Source organism: Danio rerio, chromosome 24 (assembly GCF_052040795.2).
Source record: "Danio rerio strain M-AB ecotype USA chromosome 24, GRCz13ab, whole genome shotgun sequence".
NCBI classification, from domain to species: domain Eukaryota; kingdom Metazoa; phylum Chordata; class Actinopteri; order Cypriniformes; family Danionidae; genus Danio; species Danio rerio.
In genome coordinates this window covers 36,799,195-36,824,867 of record NC_141044.1, presented here as the reverse complement: position 1 = coordinate 36,824,867, position 25,673 = coordinate 36,799,195, and the positions used below count along the sequence as shown (strand labels likewise).

At 33.3% G+C, this 25,673-nt stretch overlaps 1 protein-coding gene across 2 annotated transcripts in view; it reads left to right on the top strand.

Moving 5' to 3' along the window:
- The window catches only part of LOC101884366 (melanoma receptor tyrosine-protein kinase-like), a 66,319-nt gene that overhangs the window by 32,133 nt on the left and 8,513 nt on the right, over positions 1-25,673 (top strand). For both annotated transcript variants that reach the window (XR_015524289.1, NM_001442559.1), the window contains 17 exon segments: positions 292-405; positions 490-616; positions 702-775; positions 2,002-2,092; positions 2,463-2,665; positions 4,019-4,151; positions 4,840-4,930; positions 5,534-5,691; positions 6,114-6,152; positions 7,571-7,712; positions 15,020-15,142; positions 17,388-17,486; positions 17,568-17,753; positions 19,562-19,717; positions 22,049-22,124; positions 23,250-23,396; positions 24,108-24,205. Coding sequence is in view for 1 of the 2 variants with exons in the window: in NM_001442559.1 (NP_001429488.1) it covers positions 292-405; positions 490-616; positions 702-775; positions 2,002-2,092; positions 2,463-2,665; positions 4,019-4,151; positions 4,840-4,930; positions 5,534-5,691; positions 6,114-6,152; positions 7,571-7,712; positions 15,020-15,142; positions 17,388-17,486; positions 17,568-17,753; positions 19,562-19,717; positions 22,049-22,124; positions 23,250-23,396; positions 24,108-24,205 (2,057 nt within the window). In the remaining variant the exon portion in view is untranslated.

Sequence of the window (25,673 nt, the reverse complement as noted above, 5' to 3'; positions counted from 1 at the left end):
CACACACACACACACACACACACACACACACATACACACATACACACATGTTTTAACAACTTCAAATGTGATTCTGTCATTATTTTGCTAAGTCTTAGATTTTAAATAGCTGTGTCTTGGCCAAACAGTATCCTATCTTATCAATGAAACATGTATTGTTCAACTTGAAGATAATTTAAAATCTCAATTTCAAAAATAAAATGAACACTGTATGGTTAAATATAGGGAAACATGTACTGCACACAATCTAGGAGAAACAGCGAGCTAAACTGCAACATCTCTCTGCTGTAGATAACTTTGTAGTGACCGATCACGCCTGCGTTCGATCCTGCGGCAGTAACATGCATGAAGTGGAAGAAAATGGAATCAGGAAGTGCAACAAATGTGAAGGCTTGTGTCCAAAAGGTCAGTAGCATCATTACTAATTTAATAATACTCCTTTTCTTTCTCCTTTTTTTTGATACATTAAATCAGTGTGTTTTGCTTTAGTGTGTAATGGTCTCGGGACAGGAGCACTTGTTAACACCATCGCAGTCAATGCAACCAACATCGATTCATTCATCAACTGCACTAAAATAAACGGACACATTACAATAATGCAGATGACTTTTAAAGGGTGAGATTTTTAGACTGAATCAGTCAAATTCTTATACATGCAAGACAGTCAAACTAATGGCTTTTTTTGAATGAATATCTTCAAGCGATGCTTTCACAAATACTTCAAGCATGGACCCTGCCAAACTTGACTATTTCAAGACGGTGAAGGAAATTTCAGGTAAAAATTATTTACTTAAAATGTCTTTAAATATATATTTAAAATGATGCATTTGTGCAAGTGTGTAATTATTATTATTACTACTCTTATTATTATTATCATCATCAATAGGTTATTCTTACAAACACAAACATTACATTAAAAAGTTGATTAATAATCAAATTATTTACAAGAAAATAAAATTATATGATAATAATAAAAATAATGAAATAATAAAATTTATTACTTACTGTTATTAAGGCCATCCTTTTTATTAAAATGTCAGAAAATAGTTGATTTAATACTGCTAATAATAATATTAATTATTGTTATTACTTTTATAATAATAATAATTATAACAATAAAAATAACAATTTAATAAATTATAAAAAATGATTAAAAACATGATTACTGTGGTGATTATTATTATTATTTTTATTATTATTATTATTATTATTATTATTATATTTATCAACAGGTTATTCCAACCCACACAAGCATTACATTAAATAAAATGTTTATTATTAATAATAATAATATTCAATGACTATATTGTTATTATTAATATGATTATTATTATTATTATTATTATTATTATTATTATTATTATTAATGACAACAATTAGGATTAATGTTACAATAATTATTATTAGGGTTATTTTATTCTATAAATGAAAATAATATAATAATCATATTCAATGACTGTAATATTATTATTATTACTATTATTATTATCATCAATAGGTGATTCCTACACACACAAACATTACATTAAATAAAATATTTTATAATAAAAATAATAATAATAAAAATAATAAATGACTGGATTATTATTATAAATAATATTATGATCATCATCAATAGGTAATTCCTACAAACACAAAAATTACAAAATGTTTATTAAAAATAATAACAATTAATAACCGTAATAGTTACTGTTGTCAGGCCATTTCAACAAAGATTTTTTTTAATTTCAGAAAATAATTTATATAACACCTCTACCACTATTAATATTAATATTGACAATTATTATTATTATTACTGTCATAATAATAATTATTATGGAGTTTTTATAATATAATAAAAAAATTCAATACAAACACACAATAATAATAATAATAACAACAACAATAATAAATACTATTCAATGGCATGATATAATATTTAAATATGATCATACAATCGTGACATATGGATGACTTCTAAAGAAAAAGCCTTGTTAATCAGAGCTATTTAATTTTTCTCAGGCTTTCTAATAATCCAAGACTGGCCTGAACACCTCAGCTCCCTCAGCCCTTTTGAGAACCTGGAGATCATCAGAGGAAGAACCAAACAACAGTGAGTCTCATTACATTAGCAATGCATGAACCGGACACTGGAAGCTGCAACCATTTTTTTTTTTCTTATTGTGACGCAGTTCCTAGAGAAGCTTAATATTAAATGAGAAAACAGTGGGCGTGGCTTTATTTTTACTGCAAGCTGATTGGATGTAGTAATGTAGGCATTTCATTTGGAAAAATCAGTACAATAGTTTGGGGAGAGTTAGTACAGTCCAATAGATTCGTCCTCCTTTTTTTTTTTCTTAATGACATGCACGGATGAATTATTCACCATAAAATTAGCAAAGTGAGCTAACAGTCAATATGGTTAGTTTGGATTTCAAGTGTACTATAAATAGTATTGTTCTGTTTACCTCTCACACATGCAGTGGCACCGTCAGTTTTGCAGCCCTGAATATTCCTCATCTGGAGCATCTGGGTTTGCGTTCTCTGAAGGAGATCAGTGATGGAGATGTGGTGGTTAGGAACAATCCTCAGCTGTGCTACGAAGACGGCAGATACTGGAAGAAGCTCTTCAGATCTGAGCAACAGCGCATACGCACTGGAAACAACGCAGCACCGCACATCTGTGGTATCAGACAGAGTTATTGTTATATAAAGTTATTCGACAACAGTTGGTTGTTTTGTAGCAAAAAAATGAATGAAATAATAATTCTGCTAATAATCTTGATCTGAAAAATGCAATATTCTAAACACAAAACTACTTTTATTCCAGCCAAACTAAAAGAAATTACGTTAAACATCACTTTAAATAGATTTGGAAAAGAAGTTAAATTTCATAGGAGGGCTAATAATTTTGTCTTCAACTATATTTTCACTTTAAATGAAAAATAAATATATGGAGAGATACATAAACAGAAACAGACCAGTTCAGAATTCATTATCCGTTTCTCTGGATTTATTACATTTATTAGGTATGTTTTAAAGTAAGATGTTAATATTTACTAATTTTATAATAACAAAAATCTAATATTTTTTTTCTATTGAAAAAAAAATTCAATTGTCAATTAATTATATTTTAATAAAGAAAGTCAGAAAAATAAATGTTTTAACATGCTGAGACTGACGATGGTTGGCTTTTTTTATTTTTATTTTTTAGTTGTGAAAAATACTATGAAGAGAAAAAAAAAACATACATGCTTGAAATGACTTTATACTTAGTTCCTTTTAAACTATTGCATCAAGAATAAGAAACATGAAAATTGACAATTAAATAACCTAACTTTAATTATTATCCCCCTTTGATATTTTTTCTTTGATGTTTAACAGAGCAAAGACATTTTCACAGTATGTCTGATAATATTTTTCCTTCTGGAGAAAGTCTTATTTGTTTCATTTTGGCTAGAATAAAAGCAGTTTTTATTTTCTTAAACGCCATTTTAAGGAAAAAATGATTAGCCCCTTTAAAATATATTTTTTCGATAGCCTAAAAACAAAGCATCATTATACAATAACTTGCCTAACTACCCTAACCTGACTAGTACTTTAAGCTGTATAGAAGTGTTTTGAAAAAATCTAGTAAAATATTATCAACTGTCATCACTGCAAAGATAAAATAAATCAGTTATTAGAAATTAGTTATTACAACTATCATGATTAGAAATGTGTTGAAAAAATCTTCTCTCCGCTAAACAGAAATTGGGGGAAAAACAGGGGGCTAATAATTCAGGGGGGCTATTATTAATATGTATGACTTCAACTATATATATAGGTGATGAGGAAATGAGGAAAATTTTTTTAATAAAAAAAAAAGGTTGGAGGAGGTAAAGTGAAAACAATCAGGGCTATTGTAACAAAAAATGATTCTTAGCTGTAAAATTTTGTGTAAAACTGAATATAAACACGTCTAAAAAGTGTAAAATAATTTGAGGAGTCATCATTATTTTACAGATAAAAGAAAAGTGATGTTTTCTGTGTTGTTCAGAGCAGCAGAACAGCACCTGTGACAGTATGTGTGGAGATGAAGGCTGCTGGGGCCCGGGGCCGACCATGTGTGTCTTCTGTCAGCACGTCAGCCGTAGGGGGCGCTGTGTCAGTCACTGCAACCTGCTGGACGGGTGAGACATTTCAGACCATTCACATCTGAGGAAGATGATTATAAACATTGAAGAAAATATTAAAACATCTTTTCTACTCACCAAAACTGCATTCGTTTGAGTAATACTACAAATAACTGCAAAATTGTTAAATATTATAACAGTTTAAAATAAATCTGTTTAATGTTTGAGCATATTTTGAAGTAGAATTTATTCCTGTGATTCATTTATACTAGTTTTCAGCATCTTTACTCATCATCTGGTCACATTTTACAATAAGGATATTTTAGTCGATTTATTTAATGATATAATAAAAATACAAATATAAAAATATGAATATTATTATTTTTAATTTTATATATATATATATATATATATATATATATATATAAATATACACATAAAATACATAAAAATATAAATTATACATAAATATATCATGCATTATATCAGCAAATCAGCTCAGTTGTTATATAAATATAGTATTCTATAGCGAGTTGTTGTCCTGCATCATATTCATCACCAATAAACTGAGATAATTTATTAGGGGATGAGATTATATGACATAATGCATAAAAATTAAAATGCTTTAGTTTTTCTTTATTTAATTAATTAACACTTAAAATTGCAGCCTTAATATAAATATATAACCAGAACTGTATCATCCGCTGATGTTGACTGTTGTTCTCCATATGTGATGTTTTTACAGAGACCCTCGAGAGTACATGTCAGATAATGAGTGTTTGGCTTGTGACCCACAATGCAAGACTCTAAACGGGACGGCAAGTTGTCATGGGCCGGTATGTCACACCGTTCAGTGTTTAAAAGCCCAAATTAATCATATAGTAATGCTTAAAGGGACAGTGCACCCAAATATTAAAATCCACTCACCCTTCAATCATTTGAATTCATTTATTCTGATGAAACACAGAAGATATTTTGAACAATAATGAAAATCTGTAACCATTGAGATTCATAACAAAAAAATAAACACTATGGAAGTCAATGGTTACAGGTATTCAACATTTTTCAAAATATCTTCTTTTGTGTTCAACAGAAGAACATTATTTTTGGAACAAGGGTGAATAAATGATGATAGAAGTTTTATTTTTTAAGTGAACTATCCCTGTAACAACCTTCAAAGCAGTGTTTCTCAACCACGTTCCAAAAGGAACACCAACTCTGCACCTTTTCCTCCTTGGCAAAACAACTTATTCAGATCATCAGCTCATTAGCAGAGAGTGAAAGACCTGTAATGTGTGTGACAGAAAAAGTAGACATCTGAATAATGTAATCTTGGTGGTCCTTCAGGAACGTGGTTGAGAAACACTGCTTTTAAGTCACATTTCTGTTCCAATCGATGTCGGATATGTGAACATGATTTTCTTTTTCTGCCTTTTTAGGGTGCTGATCAGTGTACTGAGTGTGCTCACTTTAAAGACGGGACACACTGCGTGGCACAGTGTGCACAAGGAGTGCAAGGCCTTAATAACAGACTAGTCTGGACATACCCAGACAAAAGCAGACAGTGCCAGCCATGCCATGCTAACTGTACACAAGGGTAAGAACAAGTTAAGCGTTACTGGATTATTATTATTATTTTCATTACTGTAGATTATAAATTCTATGTTTATTATGAACAATATATTATTTCGGTCACACTTTATTCAAGGTACAATTCTTGCTATCAATAAACCATTAACTATAACATAGTCCTAATTTACTGCTTATTAATAGTTATTAAGCTAGTAGTTGGGTTTAGGTATTCAGCAGAATTAAAGTCGTTCAGAAATAAGATGCATAATCTTAATAGGCAGGTAATACCCTTTAGTTAACAGTGAGAATTTTTACTTTATATAAAGTGTTATATCTTGCTAATTATAGAGAAGGAAATATTGAATAAATAACTATAATAATAAATAATTCAGCAGCTTTGTGTCAGAGCTTGAAATTTGTGTTGAATTTTGTGTGTGTTTATTATAGGTGCAGTGGACCAAGACTGAACGACTGTGAACCCAAGGGGTACAGTAAATTATGAGTTACTCTATGCTGTTGCTGTTCTTCAGTGTTAAATTCTGTATGTAACTAGAACTTACAATGTTTAGTTTGCCTGTAGTCTTAAAGCAGGGTGTCTGCGGGGCCTTAAAAAGTATTAAAAGTAGATAAATCAATTATGAATTATTAATAATTAATAATATTTAATTATATGATATTAATAATAAATAATATTATCAATAATAATTGATTAATTGTTCTTATGGCCCTTAAAAGGTATTAAAAAGTGTTAATCACATTTTTACGAGGTCTTAAATTTTGTTCAAGCGTTGTCCAAAGTGTTTGACTCCTGACTATTTATTTGCCGCCTAAAATTAACAACGACATGCTTGATCCACGCGGTTAGTCCGGGTAAGGGTGCATCCGGCCAATCCCCTCCATCCAAGTGATGTCACGTAATTTGCGACAAAAACGTGTGAAGGTGATGTGATGCTCTCCACATGTAGCGAAACCATAGAGCGAAACAGACAGCAAAATAGAAAAATGTAAGTTTGTGTACTCCTGGTTGGAGAAAGGTGAGTTTAAACAGTGGCTGAAGCCTGTCGCTGAAAAGAATCGCGTAATTTATTCGTTCAAGCTTTGTTTCTTTCAAGCTTATCTGAATTCTGTTGCTTGGTTGTGCTCCATTGATTTACTTAACTGTTTATTAACAACTGTTTATTAAGTTAAAGGTTTGATACTGATTAGAGCTTGAAGTGGCGAAGAGGTCTTAAAATAATCTGAGAAGGTCTTTTAAAAGTTTTAAAAAGGTATTACCTTTAGGATTCCTGCATATACCCTGTAAAGTGAACAATTAATCAATGCTGTTAATCCATGTTAATCCAATCCATATGTAGTTATTAAAATCGAATCATTTGCTTCCGCTCTGGAACAGCAGTTCTTCACTGATGATGTCAGTTTGACGGCTTGTATGAAATAAGTTTCACCACACCCCTTCATCCGTTACTTTGCTGCAAGTAAAAGATGAGAGGAGGAGCACAAAAGAAAACCCCGCCCCTACTTCATATTCAAACCTCAGTTGCAAATACATCATCATACTGAAGTAAAAGTCTCCAGTTCTCACAGACTTGATCAATAATTAATGCAAAATATGCTAAACCAACATCTGACTTAATTTACACCTAATACTCATTTCTGAGGCTTTGATTCATCAGTGTACAGAATAACACACATAAAATTATATTTACCTTAAAATGGTTTTCAAAAAATGAAAAACTGCTTTTATTCTAGCAGAAATAACAAATCAGACTTTCTCCAGAAGAAAAAATATCAAAGGAAATACTGCAAAAAAATTCCTTGCTCCATTAAAAAGAAAAAGGAATTCACAGGAGAGCGAATACGTTTGACTTTACCTGTTTTTTTTTTGTTTATATTTCTTGCTCCAGCTCTCGCATGCCTGTGGTGGCGGCTGGTGTTGTCGGAGGGATGCTGCTGGTCATGATAATCCTCCTCTTCATCTTCGTTATTTTCCGCCGTCGACACATCAGACGAAAGCGGACCCTGCGGCGCCTCCTTCAGGAGAGAGAGGTGAACCACACAGATACCCAGTGCAAATTAAAAATCAACCATCTCAGTGCTGAGGAAAGCATGGATTATAATCTTTACCAAAAATATCTAAATGTGTTATTTAGTTTCTTTTTAAGCTGCTTTATGTTAATTTTGCATTACATTTTTCATGTGGGCTGGGCTTAAATGTTTTATATACAAGTTTTGAGTAAAGCTCAGAGTATTCTGTCAGATGATTCCCATTCTATGCACTACGAGTTTTATCTTCTCCCTTCTGGTATTCGATACAGAACTCCTATTAGTAAAACAAATCGGTTTAAACTTTCATTCATCCCCTCAGCTGTAAAGTTTTTAAATTTAGGGTAGAACTTGTATTGTATGATGTACTTTTGTGTATTATGTGACATGCTTGTATGTTGCAACCAAATTGCCTTCGGGAAATAAATAAAGAGTGACTGACTCATATAAAATACATTGCTCAGCATATATAAGTACATCCCTCATACCTGTAAATCCAAATTTTTTATTCATATTTTTAATAGGAAGCTATAGCGAAATTACCAACCTGCGTCAAACATGACGTCACACAGGGTCAACCGTTCAACATGTTGTGTTGTGCGGTGAGATGCCGAATTTGAAAGTATAAAATTAGAAAACTTAAATTTTACTGTACACCACACTGCTTTTAATGCCAACCGCAGACGTCTTTCGCTAACAGCCATCATAAGAGCTGAATGGAGTGAGGACCTAATTAAAAATGATAGACTAACCAGTTCTCATTTCATATCAAGTGAGTTCACGCTATGCTGAATCATACACATTACTAGTTTTTGATTGCAGCAATGATTTCAGCAAAAACAGTAACATATGGTTAATTAAACTGCGGACACTAAATGCTAAGAATGAAATATAAGTTCGCATACCCTGTCATACAGGTGCAGTTCGCTGTTAGTACGCAGTTGTTTTGCTTGTTGATGATTCCCCAGGCCTTGTATACAGTAGCTCCGTCTTCTTTCCTTGTCTTTGGCTAGGCAGAACCTCGTTTTTTAGCACTACATAGTTTTGAATCTGGTAATAATGGAGAATTATTTCTTGCACATGACCACACAAAACAACATTGTAGGCATCCAAAGACTTGTAGGCCTTTAACTTCTCTCTTGTAAAATCACTTGGAGTGTCAATGAGATGTACATTTGGGGCTGTATGCTTGGCCATTTTCTCTCATCCAATATCCATTGGGAGGGTGCTATCGCAAATGGACCTGTCAGACGAACGCCGCTCACTTTAACTTTAATTTTGCCGAATCACTGAGCTTATCACTGACTGACAAGCTGTTATAATAAGCTGAAAGCATTATGTAAATAATATATATATATATGTAATCAATATAACTTATTTCTAAGACAACAACAAACTCTACACTGTATCGGATGTCATTCCCACACTGTAAATGCTAGCACTCCCGTTTTTTTTCTGCAACCTCACTGCGCGCGCATCCTGAAATGTTTACAAATCGGTGATTTGTTTATACAATATTGTATTTGGCATATACATTAGATTAGTCAGCACTGAAGCCAAATCTGGTGCTGATCTAACAAAAACACTTATATTAAATATTCACAAATATTAAAAAAAAAAAAAAAGGAAATGTTTAGATGAAATTTTAAAGTTTGTAATTTTTTTGCAATATTTGGCTTGAAATTAATTATATTATCTTTCAATTTCTAAATATGTTATTTTAATAAATATATCTGTTTAATAAATCTGTTTTCTTTAAATGCACCAAAAACATAGCCTATATTCACTGAGAAAGGGATAAAATATTCTTTTTCAAAATGGGGTGTACTCAATTACTGTATGCTGAGCACTGTATATTCAAGCCCAAAATTATTCATACCCTTGGCAAATTCTGACTTAAAGTTAATCTAATTCAATCAACTAATTTTCTTTCACCTGAAAATACTTTGATCTGAAAGGTAATAAGACGATGTACAAGAGGCATCATCGTGAGAAGAAAATAAGTCCCAGCTTTTATGTACATTTGAACAAAACTTTAAGTCAAAATTTGCTAGGGGTTTATGAAAACACGCATGAAAAGCAAGTTCAGCACTCTTCAGCAATGCATATTTAGAGTTTGCATTTGACTGGCATACTGAAGCTGTGTTTGTGAGAGGAGTAAAAGCATGTTGACATTACTATACCTACAGCTATAGTATGTATTATATTTACACATCATACACAACACCTCCGCACTTTCTGTTGATTTTTCTCAACACAGGAACAGGACTAGAGAGCTGTGAGTCAATAAATGGAGAAATAAACATAACTGATGTTACTTTGTTGAATAGAATTCATGCAAATTTTAAAGTTCAGCTTTATTTGTATAGCGCTTTTACAATGCAGATTGTGTCAAAGCAGCTTCACATAAATGGTCATAGTAACTGGAACAGTGTGGTTCAGGTTTTAGTGTTTTAAGTTCAGTTCAGTTCAGTTTAGCTCAGTTCAGTGTGATTTAATCATTACTGAGAGTTCAAACACTGAAGAGCAAATTCATCGATGCGTAGCTCTACCAATCCTGAACCATGCGAGGCAGTGGCGACAGCGGAGAGGGAAAAAAAACTTCACCTGATGGGAGTGAAGAAAAAAAAAACCTTGAGAGAACCAGACTCAGTTGGGCACGACCCAACTAAGAATACTGATTTTAATTTCTCCGCTGGCCAAAAGTCTTGTGCAGAACTTCATTCGCCGTGGTTTATGCTGGAAGATGGCCTCAATGAAGACTCGTCTGTCCCTGGAGCGTCGCTGGAATCAGACTCATGTTCTCCACTCCACACGACCATCAGCGCAGCAGCAGCTCAGGATATGGCCTGGTCCCGGATATGGAATCCTTGGGATCATCACGTCGCTGGTCTTGGATCCAATCAGTGACTCCGCCTAATCTGAGGACCTCGGGATGAGTATCCCCAGGTGAAAATAGAGAATAAATAAATAATTAGCGTAGCTGCTGTTCATAGTGTATATAAGCAAGATGTAGAAGCCAGTGTGGAACCCGCTAGGTGATGCACTGAGTGTATGCTTTACTAAACAGATAGGTCTTTAATCTAGTTTTGAACTGGGAGAGTGTGTCTGAGCCTCGGACATTACCAGGAAGGCTATTCCAGAGTGTAGGAGCCATGAAAGAGAAGGCTCGACCTCCTTTACTTGATTTTGCTATTCTAGGTACTACCAGAAGCCCTAAATTTTGAGATCTTAAGGAGCGAGTTGGTTCGTAGCGAGACAGAAGGTTGGTTAGATAAACAGGAGCTAGATTATTTAAAGCTTTATAGGTGAGAAGTAATATTTTAAATTCAATACGAAATTTAACAGGCAGCCAGTGTAAGGAGGATAAAATTGGGGTTATATGATCATATTTTCTAGACCTGGTCAGAACTCTGGCTGCTGCATTTTGTACTAATTGAAGTTTGTTAATAGAGGATGCTGGGCAGCCAGCAAATAGAGCATTACAGTAATCCAGTCTCGAAGTCATAAAAGCATGGACTAGCTTTTCTGCATCTGAGATGGATAGCATATTTCGCAATTTAGCGATATTTCTCAGATGAAAGAAGGCAGTTTTTGTGACATGGGATATATGGTTTTTAAAAGTTAGATTGCTGTCTAATATGACACCCAGATCTTTTATAGTAGAGCTAAAGCTAACTTTGTATCCCTCTAATTGTAAATTGAGTTGCGAGATCTGCTGTGTGCAAGATTTAGGCCCAATAAGTAATAATTCTGTTTTGTCTGAGTTTAAGAGAAGAAAATTGTTGGTCATCCAGTCTTTAATGTCTTTGATACACTCAGTTAGTTTAGAAAGTTCAGACGTCTCGTCAGGTTTAGTGGAAATATATAATTGAGTATCATCTGCATAGCAGTGAAAGCTGATCCCATGTCTTCTAATAATGTCTCCCATAGGTAGCATGTAAATTGTAAACAGTAAAGGGCCTAAAACTGATCCTTGAGGCACCCCATACTTTACTGGGCAGATTTGTGAAGGCTGTCCATTAAGATTTACAAACTGGTAGCGGTCAGTTAAGTATGACTTAAACCATTGTAGAGCCTGTCCCTGTACACCTGTAGACTTTAAACGATTTATAAGGATATTGTGGTCAATGGTATCAAATGCTGCACTAAGATCGAGTAAAACTAATAGCGAGACGCACCCTCGGTCAGCAGCTAAGAGTAAATCGTTGGTTATTTTCACTAAGGCGGTTTCTGTACTGTGGTGAGCCCTGAAACCTGACTGAAACACTTCAAAAATATTGTTCGTCTGCAGATAAGAGCATAATTGAGTGGAAACAACTTTTTCTAGTATTTTAGACATAAATGGAAGATTTGAAATAGGCCTATAGTTAGCTAAGTTGTTGGTGTCTAGTTGCGGTTTCTTAATAATAGGCTTAATAACAGCTAGCTTGTAAGAGTTTGGAACATGGCCTATAGATAAAGAAGAGTTGATAATGTTAAGAAGAGGTTCTCCTATAGCAGGTAGCAGCTCTTTCAGTAATTTTGTTGGAATTGAGTCCAGTATACACGTAGCTGGTTTAGAGCTATTTATAATTTTTACTAACTCTTCATGTTCTATGATTTTGAAGCAGTGTAGGTTATTATTATGATTTAATGAAATATTTACAGGATTTGGAGTATAAGCCGGTGCAGAAAGTTTGGCATCTCCTATTTTCTGTCTAAAGCCTTCTATTTTATTACTGAAAAAATTCATGAAGTCATCACTACTAATTTGCGGTGGAGTAGTTTGTTCCAAGGATGACCGATTATTTGCTAATTTAGAGATGGTGTTAAATAAAAATCTAGGATTGTTATGATTATTTTCTATCAGTTTGCGCAGGTGCTCGGTCCTGGCAGATTTTAGAGCCTTCCTATAGCTGGACATACTGTCTTTGTACGCAATTCTAAAGACCTCTAAATTAGTTTTTTTCCATTTACGTTCCAGGGCGCGGGTTGCTGTTTTGAGCGCACGAGTATGACTATTATACCATGGTATAGTTTTAATCTCTCTAACCTTTTTTAATTTGATGGGTGCCACAGTATTTAGTGTGCTAGTAAAGATGGCATCCATACTGCTGGTTACTACATCAAGATCATTTGAGTTTGCGGGTGCATTACGAAATAGAGAGAGATCAGGTAAGTTATTTATAAATTCATCTTTAGTTGACGGAACAATAGTTCTACTAGGGCGGAGTATTGGAGCGGGTTTGCTGATTTCAGGTAAACATAGCTTATATAGTAAGAGGTAGTGATCTGTAATATCATCACTTTGTGGTATAATGTCTACGTCAATAACCTCGATTCCTTAAGACAGAATTAGATCTAATGTATGCTTTAAGCGATGGGTTGGACCCACAACGTTTTGCTTTATCCCAAGTGAGTGTATTAAATCCATAAACGCGAGCCCTAATGTATCATTAGCGTCATCTATGTGGATGTTAAAGTCACCTACAATTAGCATTTTATCAGTTTTGACTAATAAGTCAGAAATAAAATCAGAAAATTCTTTTAGAAATTTGACATAGGGTCCTGGGGGTCTATATATGGTGATTAAAGCGAGAGATAACATAGGTTTTTGTATAGTATCTGGAAGCTGAACATTAAGCGATAATACTTCAAAGGAGCTAAACATAAGTCCGTTTCTCTGTTTAATATTAAGGAAATCACTAAAGATTGATGCAACTCCACCACCACGACCAGTTTGACGAGCCTCATGTTTATATAAGAATCCTGGAGGAGTTGCTTCATTTAAGCTAATATAGTCATTTTGTTTCAGCCAGGTTTCAGTGAGACAGAGTGCATTAAGATTGTTTTCTGTTATTATTTCATTAATGATAAGTGCTTTAGGTGCAAGTGACCTGATGTTTAGGAGACCAAGTTTTACGAAATTTGTATTTTCACTTTCTACTGGTTTTTCTGGTTTGATTCTTACTAGATTTTTCCTGGAGCACACAGTACGTTTATTTCTTAATCTAATAATACGAGGAACAGACACAGTCTCTATAGGATTCGCCAGATATGCGTTACTGATGTTTAAGTGGGGTGAACAAGAGTCTAGGTGGCTATAGTGTGAATTTTGTGAATTTTTACCTGCTAGTCAGATGGTGCGAAGTAGTCTGGAGATGTTGACATAAAAAAAAAAAAAAAAAAATGGACTAAAGTAGTCCATTACTAAAAAAAAAAAAGTTTTTCCAGTAATACAAAAGAAAGATGAATAAACCTGCATAACTTTTTTTTAAGTTGATCTAAATAGATGTAAGTATTTAAGGGTGCACTCACACTAGGCTGTCTGAACAGTGCCCGGACATGTTTCCTGGTTCGTTTGACAAGTGTGAGTGCTCTGAATCGGGCCCAGGCGCAGTTCAGTTGGCAGCCCTAGCCCAGTTAGAAGATTGGGCTTGGTTGGGTTTTGGCGCAGTACTCTTGTAGTGAGTGCAAAGCGCACCTGAGCTCAAAACTGAAGACACAACGTGACCTTTAAGGGACTGTTTCATGTGGATTTATTAATCAGTCTTACTTTTCAATAATAATTAATACCTCCTAATACCTGCAGCACAACGACTTTTATGATCATTTATGAGCATCAAAAGTTGTGGATCTGTGTTACTGCATCCCAAACGAATAAAAATAATACAAAACGATATAACCAAAGCAATGTCCACTGTGCTGAGCAGGAGTGCTTCTCTTCTGGAAAAACAGAACAGTCACATCATTGATGACATGAGCATGCTCCGGCTCGAAAGGTAAAATGCATTGTGAGTGCCATTGGAGTAGAGGAGAGGGAGGACAAGCGCTTTAGCATGATTTAAGGCAACTACCTAGTGTGAGCACGCCCTGAGTAAATTTATCTTTTTTTTTTTTTTTTTTAAGTTGAAACAGTTCACTTTTAACAGTATAGTTGTATATACTAAAATGTCATCTGATTACGTAACTCACTTGTAGTACTTGTAATGCATTTACCCCAGCACTAAATTAAGGGGATAGTTCACTCAAAACTGAACATTCTGTCATCACTTACTCCTTCCAAACCTGTTCTTTCTTCTGTTGAACACAAAGTAAGATATTTTGAAGAAAGCTGGAAACCTGTAACCATTGACTTCCACTGTATTTTTTTTTCTATGGAAATCAACCTTTACTATGGAAGTCAATGGTTACAGGTATTCTGCTTTCTTTAAAATATAATCTTCAGTGTTCAAGAGAAAAATGAAATGTACAAAGGTTTGAAAACACTTAAGGATGAGTACATATGGGTGAACTTTCCCTTTAACCATATCTCCATGTCTATGCAGCTGGTGGAACCTCTGACACCCAGCGGAGAAGCACCAAACCAGGCTCTCCTGCGCATCCTGAAGGAAACAGAGCTGAAGAAAATCAAAGTCCTCGGATCTGGAGCCTTTGGGACTGTTTTTAAGGTGCATTAAATTAAGTAGAATTAATTTATTCACCAATATACACAATTTATCTGATGTTAGCTTATTTCTGTTACGGCAAATGATTGAAATAGGATTTGGTAGATATAGAGTCACACTGTGATTAGTGTTGTTACTAAATGTTACACTTTAAAAACTTAACACACAAAATAAACATATTAGAATTAAATAAACAAAAATAAACATAGAATCAAGAATAAAATAGAAAAGAAGTCAAGAGAAGTCAGCTGAGGTGGCTCGGGCACCTGTTTCGGATACCGCCTGGATGCCTAACTAGGGAGGTGTTCCAGGCATGTCCCACCGGGAGGAGGCCTTGGGGATGACCCAGGACACGCTGGAAGGACTATGTCTCTCGGCTGGCCCGGGAAGACCTCGGGATCACCCCGGAGAAGCAACAAGAAGTGTCAGGGGAGAGGGAAGTCTGGGATTCTCTCCTGAGACTGCTGGCCCCACAACCCAGCCCTGGATAAGCAGTAGAAAATGAATGAAAATAAAAGTACAAAAATAATACATGCTTTGAAAGTGTTAACTTTCTGTTCATACTACTTAATTAATAATGTTTATACTAAGTTTACTAAAGATACTAAAATAAAATTAAAGTTAAATAAACTTCTTGAAGATGAAAATGAAAATCTACAATATTATTGATCAATAGGATGATTAAATATATTAACCATTCATTTATTCATTCATTTTCTTTTTGGATTAGTTCCTTTATTAACCTGTGGTCGACACAGCAGAATGAACCGCCAACTTATCCAGCACATGTTTTACGCAGCGGATGCCCTTCCAGCCGCAACCCATCACTAGGAAACACATACAAACTCATTCGCACACATACATACACTATAAACAATTTAGCCTACCCAATTCACCTGTACCGCATGTCTTTGGACTGTGGGGGAAAACAAAGTACCCGAAGAAAACCCACGCAAACACAGGGAGAACATGCAAACTCCACACAGAAAAGCCAGCTGACTCAGCCGAGGCTCGAACCAGCGACCTTCTTGCTGTGAGGTGACAGCACTACCTACTGCGCCATTGCATCTCCCTTATATTAACCAATATTATGTTAATATAATTATTACATTAATTCATTAATTATACTGTAGTAAGACTAATGGTGACATTTAAAAAAAAAATCATAAGTTAATGTTAGTACATTAATATATTAACTAACATGAACAAACTCTTAGTAATACATTTATTACAGTATTTATTTATGGTTTTAATGTTTATTGTATGTTTTGTATTATTGTATGTTGTAATATTATTGTATGTTTTTAGTATTACTTAATGTTATTTAAGTTAAATAATGTTCCCAGCAAGCACAGGACATCAACATGATGTCAGATTGACGTTGTACCCCATTGCTCTGTTAAACGTCCTTTGGGAAATATTTAAATAAGAAAAACAAATTCAAAGGGGGCTAATAATTCTGACTTCATATATATATATTTATATATATATATATATATATATAAAATTTATATACACAGTTGAGTTCAGAATCATTATTGCAGATCAATGACAGTGCAAAATAGCCTACTGTAACGTCTGTAATTATATAGAATAAGAGACAGACTGGCTCGTAAAGAAACTGGGAGGCACAGGGTAGACTCTGCACTACTCCATGGCTGTGTGGCTGTTCATCAGGACGATGATATATGAATATATAATTCCGCTGTAATCTCTCGCTGTGTATTTCAAACATGGCGAGTCCTTTGTTTACATTCTGGCTTGTTGTAAGTGAATGACGTATCCCTTCTGTAAACCGATAGCGTTCAGCTGCGCGTCTAGCTCCGCCTTTTGGTACCCTTTCTAGGTCCCGAAAAAGTGGTACGGTACGGTTTGGTTCGGTACGCCTTTTGACAGTGGAAACGGCCATAAAATCATACCAAACCGAACCGTACCATACCATACTGCACCGTACCGTACCACTCAGTGGAAACGGGCCATAAATGTCACTTTAAGCTGTGTAGAAGTGTCTTGAAAAATATCTAGTCAAATATTATGTACTGTCATCAGGGCAAAGATAAAATAAATCAGTTATTAGAAATGAGTTATTAAAACTATTATGTTTAGATATTTGTTGAAAAATCTTCTCTTCAATAAACAGAAATTGAGGAAAAAATAAACAGGGGGCGAATAATTCTGACTTCAACTGTATATTCAGAACTGAGAAGCTGTGAATTTGAATTGTGTCTCTTTCCTGCTTTTCTCCCAGGGATTGTGGATCCCAGAGGGTGAAGATGTGAAAATACCTGTCGCTATTAAAGTTTTAAGAGAAGTGGCGTCTCCCAAAGCCAACAAAGAGATCTTGGATGTAAGTGTGTGTTTGTGCTGCAGTTTTCCCTCACGACTCTCAGTGGTGCTGCATGTAAAGTGTGTTTTGCTGTGTTTTCAGGAGGCGTATGTGATGGCTGGTGTGGATAATCCGCACGTGTGTCGTCTGCTGGGAATCTGTCTGACGTCTGACGTTCAGCTCATCACTCAGATCATGCCGTTCGGCTGCTTGCTGGATTACGTGCGCGAGAATAAAGACAACATCGGCTCGCAGACGCTGTTAAACTGGTGTGTGCAGATCGCCAAGGTCAGTTCACTGTCTAAACCTAAATAATCAAAATACAGCATGGAAATTGTGTGCATAAAACAATTAAATATATTGTTGAAATTAGAAGTATTCGCCCTCATGTGCGCTATTTATTCTTTTTCTATTATTTCCCAAATGATGTTTAACAGAGCAAGGAATTCTGCACAGTATTTTTTGTATGTTTTCTTTTGGAGGAAGTCTTATTTGTTTTATTTTGGTGCAGTTTTGAATTTTATAAAAAAATATTTTAAGGTCAAAATTATTATCCCCCTTAAACAATTTTTGATTTCGATTATCTACAGGACAAACGCAAGTTATACAATAACTTGCTTAATTACCCTAGTTAAGCCTTTAAATATCTCTTTAAGCTGTATAGAAGTTTATTGAAAAATATCTAGTCAAATATTATTTACTGTCATCATGGCAAAGATAAAATAAATCAGTTATAAGAAATTAATTATTTATATAACTATTATGTTTAGAAATGTGTTGAAATTGGGGGGGGGGGGGTGTAGACAGGGGGCTAATAATTCTGACTTCAACTGTAAATTATAAATACACATTAAGAACTCAGAAGATTTTTAATTTAAAAACATTGGAACAAATACATTAAAAGATAAGAAATAAAGTCCAGTGACGCCAAACACATGTAAAACCTGAATATATTTCGCTTTCATTTGATGTTTTATGTTCACCAAGGCTACATTTACTTTATATATTTACTTATTATATATTAAGATTATATATTAAATAGATTAATAAATCTATTATTTATATTTTATTTGAGATATTTAGAATAATAAAAATCTAGTAATTTGTAAGAATAAGAAAATTTAACATCACTTTTAATGTAAAAAAAAAAAAACAATTTCCTGAACACACACAAAAAAAAAAAAAATATATATATATATATATATATATATGTATGTATATATACGCACACACACACACAGTACATGCATACAAACATACATACAAACATACATACATACATACAAACATACATACATACATACAAACATACATACATACATACATACATACATACATACATACATACATACAAACATACATACATACAAACATACATACATACATACATACATACATACATACAAACATACAAACATACATACATTTAAAGACAAAATTATTCGCCCTCCTGTGTTTTTCTTTTATATTACCCAAATGATGTTTAACAGAGCAAGGAAATAGTCACAGTATGTCTGATAATATTTTTTAAAAGCCATTTTAAGGACTAAATCATTAGCCCCTTTAAGGTAAATTTTTTTCAATAGTCTACAGAACAAACTATCATTATACAATAACTTGCCTAATTACCCTAACCTGCCTAGTTTTAACCCCTTAAATAATATATATTTTTCTGTTGCCCACAAAACAAACCACTGTTATAAAATGAATTGTCGAATTACCCTAACTTGCCTAATTAACCTAGTTAAGCCTTTAAATGTCACTTTAAAAATATACAGGAGGGCTAATAATTCAAGAGGGTTAATAATGCTGACTACAACTGTATATTTTGTTTACTTCGGCTATTTAAGTGGTGGCGCATAAATCTTGCATAAACCTACTTACAAATAAATCCATAAATATTTAAATGCGAAACAATGCATAAATAAACAACAAGCTTAACACTCTCATAAATAAATTCAGTGCATTTCGTCTTGTAAACAGCAAAAACAGCAATTCTGAAAGCGCTGAGTGTCTGGAATTTACACACAAAGCCTATATTGACATCCTTTACTTATCATCGATATCTGAAAAACATCTGACCTTTTCTTTGACAGGGAATGAGCTACTTGGAGGAGCGTCATCTGGTGCATCGTGATTTAGCAGCCAGAAATGTGCTGGTCAAAACTCCCAACCACGTGAAGATCACCGACTTCGGCCTGGCCCGACTCCTGAGCGCAGATGAGAAAGAGTATCACGCTGAAGGAGGAAAAGTACATATAGCACATTCACAAACATTACCTGGGAAAGATATAAACCTAAAATAAAGATCTGCTGGTAATTTACTCAACCTTGTTTTCAGCGGTAAAACGTTAAAGGTCTCGTGAAATTATAATAATGTTTTTAGATAGTAGTGTTATAAGTAGATCAATAAACTAGAGTGCTACAGTGCATCCGGAAAGTATTTATAGCGCGTCACTTTTTCCACAGTTTATTATATTACAGTCTTATTCCAAAAAGTAACCTAACTTAACGACAATGTGAAAAAATATATTTTTGAAATTGTTGCAAATTTATTAAAAATAAAAAACCTGAAAAATCACATGTACAGATATATTGACAGCATTTGCCGTGAAGCTCTAAATTGAGCTCAGATACATTCTGTTTTCACCGATAATTCTTGAGATGTTTCAGCAGTTTAATTGGACTTCACTTGTGGTGAAATCAGTTGATTGGACATGGTTTTAAAAAGGCATACACCTGTCTATATAAGTACCCAGGGTTGACAGTGCATGTCAAAGCACAAACCAGGCATGAAGACAAAGGATTTGTCTGTAGACTCCTGAGACCGGATTGTCTTGAGGCACAAGGCTGAGGAAGGTTACAGAAAAGTTCTGCTGCTCTGAAAGTTCCAGTGAGCACAGTGGCCTCCATCAACTGTAAGTGGAAGATGTTTGGAACCACCAGGACTCTTCCTAGAGCTGGCAGGGAGGTGATCCAAAACCAGATGGTCTCTCAGTCTGAGCTCCAGCGTTCTTCTGTGGAGAGAGGAGAACCTTACAGAAGGACAACCAGCTGTGCAGCAAGCCACCAATCAGGCCTGTATGGTAGAGTGGCCAGACGGAAGCCACCCCCGGCCTAAAATTTGCCAAAAGGCATTTGAAAGACTCTCAGACTAAAAGAAACAAAATTCTCTGGTCTGATGAGACTCAAATTGAACTCTTTGGAGTGAATGCCAGGCGTTACGTTTGGAGAAAACCAGGCACCAGTCATCCCCAGGCTAATACCATCCCTACAATGAAGTGGTGGTGGCAGCATCATGCTGTGGGGATGTTTTTCAGCAGCAAGAACTGGAAGACTAGTCAGGATAAAGGAAAAGATGAATGCAGCAATGTACAGACACCCTGAATAAAAACTTGCTTAAGTGCCCAGACCTAAAACCTATTGAGCATCTTTGGAGAGATCTGTAAATGGCTGTACACCGTCGCTTCCCATCCAACCTGATAGAGCTCGAGAGGTACTGCAAAGAGGAATGGGCAAAATTTCCAAAAGACAGGTGTGCCAAGCTTGTGGCATCATATTCAAAAAGACTTTAGGCTATAATTGCTGCCAACGGTGAATCAACAAAGTATTGAGCAAAGGCTGTGAATACTGATGTACATGTGATTTTTCAGCTTTTTTATTATAAAAATTTTTGCAACAATTTCTTTTTACATCGTCATTATGGGGTATTGTGTGTTGAATTTCGAGAAATAAATGAATTTAATCCATTTTGGAATAAGGCTGTAACATAAAAAATGTGGAAAAAGTGAAGTGAATACTTTCCGGATGAACTGTACAAAACAGTGACAAAATTAGCATTTAGAATAGATAACCAGCAAAAGCTTGTAGTTTATCACAAAAAAATTGGATCAACTATTTTTTCACGTCACATCATTTTCAGTTTCCACATCAAATCTTCTGACCAATCAAATGCTCTCTAGTATCTGACATGCCCCACCCCCTTCAAGACACTTCTCATTTGCTATTTGCTGTTCACTTAATGCTCTTGAGCTCAATCCCTCTTACTGGCAGAGCTGTGATAAAAACGGAGCGCTATTGGCTGTTTTTTTTAAGGGGAGGGGCTACTCTATGTCCAAACTTCTCTTCATTGTTCAGTTGAGATTATGTCAAACATTGAATTAAAATTGTACATTTCAAAGTCTTTACAAGTCCTTTAAATAAGATTTTAGTCAATGACTACAGGCAGTTTTAGAGTAAAAAAAAAAAAAATTAAAGTTGGCGGTTCATTCTGCTGTGGCGACCCCTGATTAATAAAGGAACTAAGCCGAAAATGAAATAAATGAATGAATTAATAAAAGCAGACATCGGCATCAATAGTAAGAACAAAAAAATACTATGGAGATCAATGACTTTTCCCAGCATTCTTCAGTATATCTTTACTTGTGTTCAACAGGAAAAAAAAAAACTCAAACAGGTTTAGAAAAATGAGTTAATGATAGCAGTATTTAATTTTTTCTATGAACTACTGCTTTAACCATTATGTGAAGCTATTAGTTGATATTTACAAGAAAGTCTCAATTTTGGTGTTTGTTGTATTTTAGGTGCCTATAAAGTGGATGGCTCTAGAGTCGATTCGTCACTGGATTTATACTCATCAGAGTGATGTTTGGAGTTACGGTAAGTGTGTATTGCTGGTATATAACACAAATTGCATTGATGACCAGCTAAATATCAGAGCAGAGTGTAATAATGTAAAATATTTTGTTTGTCAATAATATGCAAGGGTTACACAACTCAAATATAAATGTTAATTTGTGTTTAACTTTATAGTAAACAATATAATTATTAAAAAAAAATATTTTATAATTAAAATAAAGCGGAAATAAAATATTACATTTTTAAAAAACAGTTATGTATTACTTTTTAAAAAATGTAACGGTATATAAACTATATATATATATACATAAATATATATATATATACATATAAATATATATATATATACATATATATATATATATATATATATATATATATATATATATATATATATATATATATATATATATATATATACTTAAATTTTAACTTAAATATTTTGCATATTAAGCATTATATTGAATATAAATATTTATAATGTTCTCAAACAGCTCTCAGTTTACTACAAGGTTAAACTCTAATATGAGTCCAAAGTCTAAAAGAGTAGCGCTATAGGTGAATTGAATAAGTACTGAGTTGCAGCTGGAAGGGCATGCACTGTTAATAAAGGGACTAAGCCGAAAAGAAAATGAATGAATATAAAATAAAATCTTACATTTTTAATGAGCAAATATAAAAATAATAGAATTAAAATGAAAAGTAATAAACTTTTAACAATTATTATTTTAGTGTTTTTATTTTTATATTTATAATTTATTTATAATGTTTTTATTAAGCTTTATATTGAATATCAATATTTATAATGAGTAAAAACACTAGGTGCATTTGCATTTACTTAAAATCATATTATCATTAAAATAAAAGTGAAAAAATATATATTTTAAATACAATACTATTTAGAGTGATATAGTAGAGTTTTTTTAAATTGAATCTAAATATTAATAATTATTGTGTTTAAAAGTCACTAGACGCATTTCCATTTTTGTACTTGTGCACTACTTATGCAACAGTGCAACCAAACATACTGAAAATATTAATAAATGCAGGGGGAATAAAAGAAGATTGTGAGTTTATGACATCTACAGTAATTCAACAACAAACTGAACCCTACTGTAAAGTGTTCATTGATATTTACTGCATCAGGAGTCACAGTCTGGGAGTTAATGACATTCGGCTCCAAACCGTACAATGGGATTCCAGCCCGAGAGATTGCAGATATCCTGGAGAAAGGAGAGCGTCTGCCGCAGCCCAACATCTGCACCATAGACGTCTACATGATCATGGTCAAGTGTGAGTGATAATGCTGACTCTGAGGGAAACACATCACAGATCATACAAAAGTACATATAATTGAACTGCAAACACAACAATTCAAAACACCAAAGAAATGATCTGGGAACCTCAAAGTCTCTCAAGACTCTAAGACGCATGTCTGTTAGACCCAGCCTGGACAAAAGAAATGCAATCTGCCTTTTTTGTAAAATAATTTGTATATTAAGCACTTATTTTTTTTATTGGTTTGCTTATTTAATTACTATTTAATTTATTTTACTATGTTTATTTTGTCACAATTTTTTTATATGGGGGTCAGGAAATTATCTTAATACTCAATGAAAATTTTTATGTTTTTGTACTAAAAACGTTCAATTTAAAAAAAATTTTTTTTTTTAATTTAAAAATAATAATAATAATAATAATAATATATATATATATATATATATATATATATATATATATATATATATATATATATATATATATATTTTTTTTTTTTTCTATGGTGTTTATATATATATATATATATATATATATATATATATATATATATATATATATATATATATATATATATATAAACACCATAGAAAATACAGCATTACAAATATCAATGCTTTCGATGAACGAAACGGTTATTCAAAATGAACATGAAATAATGAATATTCATAATATCATCTGACTGCAGCCGAACTGACAGGATATGATGTGTGTGTTTATATGTAGGTTGGATGATCGACGCTGACAGCAGGCCTCACTTTCGTGAGCTTGTGGTAGAGTTTTCCAAAATGGCGCGAGATCCATCCCGATACCTTGTCATTCAGGTATTTTCTGTGGAAAATGAAAAAGAACTCACTTATAGATTTGGTTGGCACCATGTCATATCTGGGGGCGTGACCTGGGGGCAGAGTCAGCAGGGGAGAAAACATCCCTTTCCCCTGGACGAATGGACGATGCATTTAACAGTCATCATAAGCTTAAATCCTCAAAAGTTTTTAATCTTTTGATTTTTAAAACAACGTGTATATATATATATATATATATATATATATATATATATATATATATATATATATATATATATATATTTGTAGTTGAAGTTAGACTTATTAGCCTCCCCGGTTATTTTTCCCCTAATTTCTGTTTAACGGAATGAAGATTTTTCTCAGCACATTTCTAAACGAATAGTTTTAATAACTCATTTCTAATAACTGATTTATTTTATCTTTGTCATAATGACAGTAAATAATATTTGACTAGATATTTTATAAGACACTTCTATACAGCTTAAAGTGACATTTAAATGTTTAACTAGGTTAATTAGGTCAACTAGCTAGGTTGGGGAAATTAGGCAAGGTATTGTATAATGATGGTTTGTTCTGTAAACAATCGAAAAAATATATAGCTTAAAGGGGATAATAATTTTGTCCCTAAAGTTTTTTTTTAATTTAAAACTGCTTTTATTCTAGCCAAAATAAAGCAAATAAGACTTTCTCCAGAAGAAAAAAATATTATTAGACACACTGTGAACATTTCCTTGCTCTGTTAAACATCATTTAGGAAATATTTAAAACAAGAAAAAAAAAATGAAGAGGTGGCTAATAATTCTGACTTCAACTGTGTGTATGTATATGTGTATATATATACACATTCGGGTTCGGCTCCACCCTTAATATATATATATATATATATATATATATATATATATATATATATATATATATATATATATATATATATATATATATATATATATATATATATATATGTATGTATATATGTATGTATATATGTATATATATACACACACACACACTCATGCATTCAACAAATGTATTATATCATCTTTGCATCAAATTACAATTACAGTTGTGCTTTTTGACCCCAAAAATAACACCCCTGCCAGATTAAGTATCCCTTGATTCAAATTTCTATTTGATTAACTAATCAAAGCCATTTCAATATAAATGTTACTATTAATTGATCCACCGAATAATTCTTATACTGGTGAATGAGTTGAGGCATAATCTTACAAGGATGCTTTTTGTCCGGCAGTACACTGACTTCTAGCATAACCATCACCAAAACACACTACATGCGGGACATTATCAACATTAAAACCTATTTATTTCTATTATCTATTCAATATATATATAACATATCTATTCAATATATGTAACATATGCTGGATAAGTTGGAGGTTCATTGTGCTGTGGCAACCCCCGATTAATAAAGGTACTTTGCCAAAGGAAAATGAAGGAATTAATTAAGATAAAGCACCAAACAAGATCT